A 5365-nucleotide genomic window follows, 5' to 3' on the forward strand; every position below is an offset into this window, starting at 1 on the left:
AAAAAAAAAAAATTGAAGGAGAGAGATATTAAAGGAGAATTCAAATTTGAGGTATAAGCACCAAATTTGAGGTATTAACACCAAATTTAAGGTATTAGTACCAAATTTAAGATAATTAAATTCTTTTTGGGTGATATTTCATACCGGCCCTAAAGGATTAACCTTCCACCCCTAAATTTTAGTTTTAAATTAAAAAATAAATGTTAAGGCATTAAAAATTAAATATTAATTCATAGAAATTTAATTAACTAAAAAAAAAAAAAAAACAAAACAAAATTTATTATATTATTATTATTTTTTAATACATTTCCCACGCTAGTTGGCAGCCGCATAGCCGGACTCTGGATCAAAAGACGCCATTTTAGAAACATCTGAAACTTCTAGTAGCTCTCGCCGTAATCCATTAGTCTTGCCTTCTCTTTTTCTCTCTCTTCCTTTACAAAGAATGCAATGGAGCTCCACAGCCATAACAACAAGTCAAAAACCCAGAGACTTGCAGGAGGATCGTAGAGAAGAACAAGATTGTAGAGAGGAATCTTGGGTTTTTTGGATCCGTAAGTATCAAATTTTATAGCATACCTAAGCGATCTTCTTCTCTAATAAGCCATTTGGGTTCTTGTTAGAGTCCCTCACCAAATATCTCGAGCCAAAAGCTTTCGCCACTTAATTTTTTAAGGTTTTTCTTTTTCCTCTCGTTGTTTTTCACTTTTCTCTCTTTGGCGCCACTGAATCTTCTCTCTCCCGCTCTCGCTCATTCTCACTCTTTGCGGTCGATCATCTTTGGTATTTCTTAAGATACTTTGGCGGATCAGAGCTTCCGATCTGACCGACAATCGGAAATAGATTTGGATCAACTAAACCTTGGGCCTCAAGCACATATAGAGCCTCTATTTTTGGTATGTTTGTTTCTTGTTGTAATTTGGGTATGTGTTTTTGTTGTAATTTGGGTATATATTTTTATTGTAATTTTTGTATCGGTAATTTTCTATGTTTGTAAATATATTTTTATCGCCAAAATTGTATTGAAATTCTGGGTATATGTTTATGTCGCAAGAAGAATATTCTTCCATTTCTCACTTCTCTTACTCTAGGCTGTTATTTATAACTTCTCTATAGTTAATCTGGGTTGTGTTTATTCATTTTTCCATCTAGGTTGTGTTTTTTTCAAATGGGTCTTGGTTTCATGGATATTTGGCTGGCATCTTTCATTTGGTTGGGCAGATTGATGAACATGTAATGTGTTTTCTTTGGTACTCCGTTGTTTGGTAGCTGAGAAAATCCAAGGAAAAGAGGATCTTTTTAGTTGAGTTTTGATTCTAAGGTATAGAGGAACTCAGCAACCAAGATAAATAGTTGCATTGCAGCGACCTGAGGATGATTTCGTTAAAGATTTGTTTGACTTTTTTTCTCATAGAAGTTTTCCCTACATTTTCTCAGGAACCAAACAGGCTAATAGCATGTATATTTGTGGTAAAAGCTTGAGATGTTTTTCTGAAATGCTTCATGAGCGCTTTGTAGTGGCTCTAATGTACAAGAAATGACCTTTATTCTCAGTATTACGTGTTTCTGCCGTTTCATTACTATTTGCTAATGTAGGTGTTAATAAACAATTACTTAGTGATTTAGTTTATTGTCAGCTGAAGTTGATTGTTATGTTAATTTTTGCTTCTCTGATGCTTTATTTAGTTTAAAACTTTGTGCTAGGTTCAATGCCATTTTGTTGTACTTTCTAGTCTAAAATTGGAAAATAAGTTCCAACATTGTTTGGTTCCCGAGAAAATAGAGGACAAAGGTACAATGTGAATGTTTGTATATATTATGGCAATAGTAAGAAGGGATAATAGTTGCCATATATTAAATATGTTTGCATGCGTGTGTTTGTGGTATATAAAGAAAAGGAAAATATTTAAGTTCTATGGTTTTTGTTGTAGTGTGTATTTCTTTAAGTAAGACAAGTTGGGTTCACTTCAACTATTTCGTATTTATTTGAGATTAAGGGCGTGCCGATTCATTGATCAATTTTATTAATGCTATATACCATATAAGTACTCTCCTTCCATCATTCAAAGTTCATGTAGCATAGTTCTCTAACTCATTTTCATCCACCAAATGTTATAAAGAACTACATCATATCAGCTTTGAAAAAATGAAAGGAGAATACTTGTCTAGTATATAACATTACTCTATCCTATGTGGGGCAATCAAGATTTGTCCGTTGTTGGTTTAATTTTAGTGATTGGGGGAGTTGAAAGATATGAAAGTTGAGAATTGAAACAGAATAACGAACCTAGCAATTTCTCACCTAAGTAACACATGCATATTCTGCTACTGTGAGCCATAAGCGACTAAAATTACCATGATTGTATGTGTTCATTTATGACTCTTGATCTTTAAATGAAATCCCCCAAACCAATAAAGAAGAATATCTAAATGAAGTAGATAAATATTTAGAGAGTTTGATTCGTGGTGCTTTTGGGAAGTAGCTAGCTTAGCTAAAATAGCGAAAGTGGATTTTCTATCTAAAATTTAGCTAGTTCACTATGAATGCTCTAAGGGAAGTTAAAACTATAAAACATCTGCACCGTACTACTGTGATATATAGTTTTCTGATTTATTACTATATATACTTATGATGTAATTGATCACACAGTTGGACTCAACCAACCAACGTCTCCAAAAAAGTGTTGAAACAATCAGAGGCTTCTCGGTATTGCTAGCGAAAAAACTATGCTCAAGTTAGCAAAAGAAATGGTGTATTTCTCTAACGATTTGTTTCAAAAATGTTAAGAGTGTTTATCATATTTTTAGTTTGACCCCACAATAATTATTTTCTGACTCCATCACTGGCAGTTTGCCATGGAAGGAGCTCAAAGCTGTGACAATGCTCATGTAAAGAGAGTGCCATCGTCTCCAGAAGAAGATGGAACTCTCAAGAATTGTCTCGAGACTTTTGGCACTGGTCAAAATCAGATGTTTTCGCTAAGAAAAGCTGGTCTCTCTCTCTCTCATCTTATTATTATTACTATTTTTTTATGGTATTGATTTCAATAAAAATGTGAGACTATATTCTCAACATTCATGACACCATAATTTGATTTTGCAGGAATTTCTAAAGGATCTAGTCCTCAACTCTTCTATCGATGCCTCATTCTACTACTGCTCCTAGTGAACCTTGCTCCTCTTTCCAATGGAGATGTTGGCACAGCGGCCCAATACGAAGCTCCATTCTCACGTACGTGATTACACTATAAGAACTTTGACTCCCAAAATAACTTCCACAAACTGACGTGCTCTCTCTCTCTCTCTCTCTCTCTCTCTGCCTCCTTTAAACAGCCACTGCATGTTATGGAACCAATGAGGCACAATTCCCGTCGAGTGAAGAGTTCGGATCAGCTGGCGAGGCGATATGGGACAATGGTGAGGCCTGCGGGAGACTATATGAAGTGCAGTGCATAAGTGGCCCTGATCCCACAACTTGCATTCCAGGCCAGATAGTTCAAGTAAGGATTGTCGATCATGCACTTACTTCGGTCTCGAGGCCTTCCTGGGATGATGCTACCATGGTTCTTTCTACGACTGCATTTGGGAAGATCTCCAACGCATCTGCTACATTTATTAACATACAATACATCCCGTGAGTCTCTTTCATTTCTGTCTCTCTCTCAATTTAACAAATCTTCAAATCCTGCTTCCTCTGTCAAAATTTCTTGCTCTTTCAAACCCATTTGAGATCGATTCTCTCTTTCTCAAGACACATTGCACCTGTTGGATCTTTGGGTATGAGTGATTTTCCTTTTCCCATGAAATTGAAGCAAAAACAGTGTTTCTCAATAATTAACTATAATAAAAATGCTAACAAGAGTTACATTTCCAAGTGTCACATTAATTATAGGCCTTTTTACTAAATTTCTTACTTTGCATGATATGCCATGACCATAGAGAGAATCTCTATAGATACTTGTAAGAACATTAACCTTTCTCTCCACTTTTTGCCCACAAAAAGAGTGTGCGTGCTTGTGTCTGTGTGAAAGAGATCACATAAGGGTAGACTCCTTTAATAGCTGGGATTGATTGGTGGCAAACTTGTTCATGCTTGATCAAGTTACATTTGGCAATATGAACATGCAGTTCTAATTTTTATTTTATTTTTACTGCTGGAGTAATTTTCACAATAAAATGAAAGAACATTTTGATTGTTCTTGACATCAAAAGATTCTCTTTTAATGTACAGGGCTTGAGGAGGACATACCATTATATTGATTTATCAAGTGGGGAAGGGGACCTGACTGTTTGTCATGTCATTGTGGTTGATTGGTGCAAGGATATAAGAGATTGGGCAGCAGAGAACTTGTTTTCATATTGCTGTTCCAAGTATTTTACACAGAATTTATTAAAAATAAAAGAGTATTTTACACAGTTGTAAGTTTACTTTGCATGTATTTCGGTCTTCTTCGTGACCTCTTAGGTTTGACTGTTTTCGAAACCAAAATTCTTGCGTTGATTTTATGGTTGTGATGTCTATGTATTTATTGGTTTAATAATTTTATACTGTTGTTATTATTGCTTGTGTGATTGTTTTGGGGGGTAAGAACTCGATCCTTGGTTCCTATTAACAGTATAAATGTATATTTCAAAACAAAAGGGTAAACATATAGTGAGAAGAGTATTCCTAGTACTAGTATTTTATAATCTATCACTACAAACATCATTTATCGTTTGGCATATGAACATGATCACCTGTTTAAATTCTCTTTTTAAAGATTTATGGCTTTTTTATTTTGTTTTTATTGAAACTATGGTTGTCTTCTACTTCATGAATCTATGAGTAGTTTTGTGGCTTTTTAAACTTCAGTTTGTTGTTGCAGTATTATTAAATTATACGACAATGTCACAAAAAATATTAAAAAAAAAATTAAGTAAATTAGCCATATTATCAATTAAAAAGAAGATGCTAGAAAAACTTAAATATAAAAACTTAGTAATTTTGCACCCCAAAAAGTGAGAACAATGATTTTTAAATAAAAAAATATAATATAAAAATTAAAATAAATATTATTTAATTAATATTTGAATATAAGAAAAAGGCCTCATTGAAATTTATCTTTGAGCATCTCTAGCAGTAAGAGGTATTCTACCTAGTCAAAAAGCACAACTCTCTATTTTAGCTACTCATTTTTTAATACTAATTCCAACAGATTCTTTATTTCATTTTTTATTTTTTTAAAATATTAATTTTTAATCCTTCTTTATTATTTTTTTTTTCACTTTCCTCTCTCCCTCACTCTCCCTCACTCTTCCCTCTCAACCCAAACCCAAACCTCCCATGACCAGTTATTCCATCTCAACCCAAACCCCCCATGGCTAG

General features: G+C 33.9%; 2 protein-coding genes across 4 annotated transcripts in view; both read left to right on the plus strand.

Moving 5' to 3' along the window:
• LOC132190344 (EG45-like domain containing protein) overlaps nt 1-5365 on the plus strand; it is a 30234-nt gene that overhangs the window by 1430 nt on the left and 23439 nt on the right. The window lies entirely within an intron of this gene.
• LOC132190343 (putative EG45-like domain containing protein 1) lies at nt 866-4428 on the plus strand (the record flags this gene model as incomplete). Of its 2 annotated transcripts, XM_059605302.1 has the most annotated exon segments (6): nt 866-896; nt 2651-2751; nt 2851-2992; nt 3104-3232; nt 3334-3634; nt 4232-4428. In XM_059605302.1, coding segments are annotated over 5 exon segments (603 nt in total). In that variant the 3' UTR covers nt 4239-4428.

Source organism: Corylus avellana, chromosome ca8 (genome assembly GCF_901000735.1).
Source record: "Corylus avellana chromosome ca8, CavTom2PMs-1.0".
In the NCBI taxonomy this organism is placed as follows: Eukaryota; Viridiplantae; Streptophyta; class Magnoliopsida; order Fagales; family Betulaceae; genus Corylus; species Corylus avellana.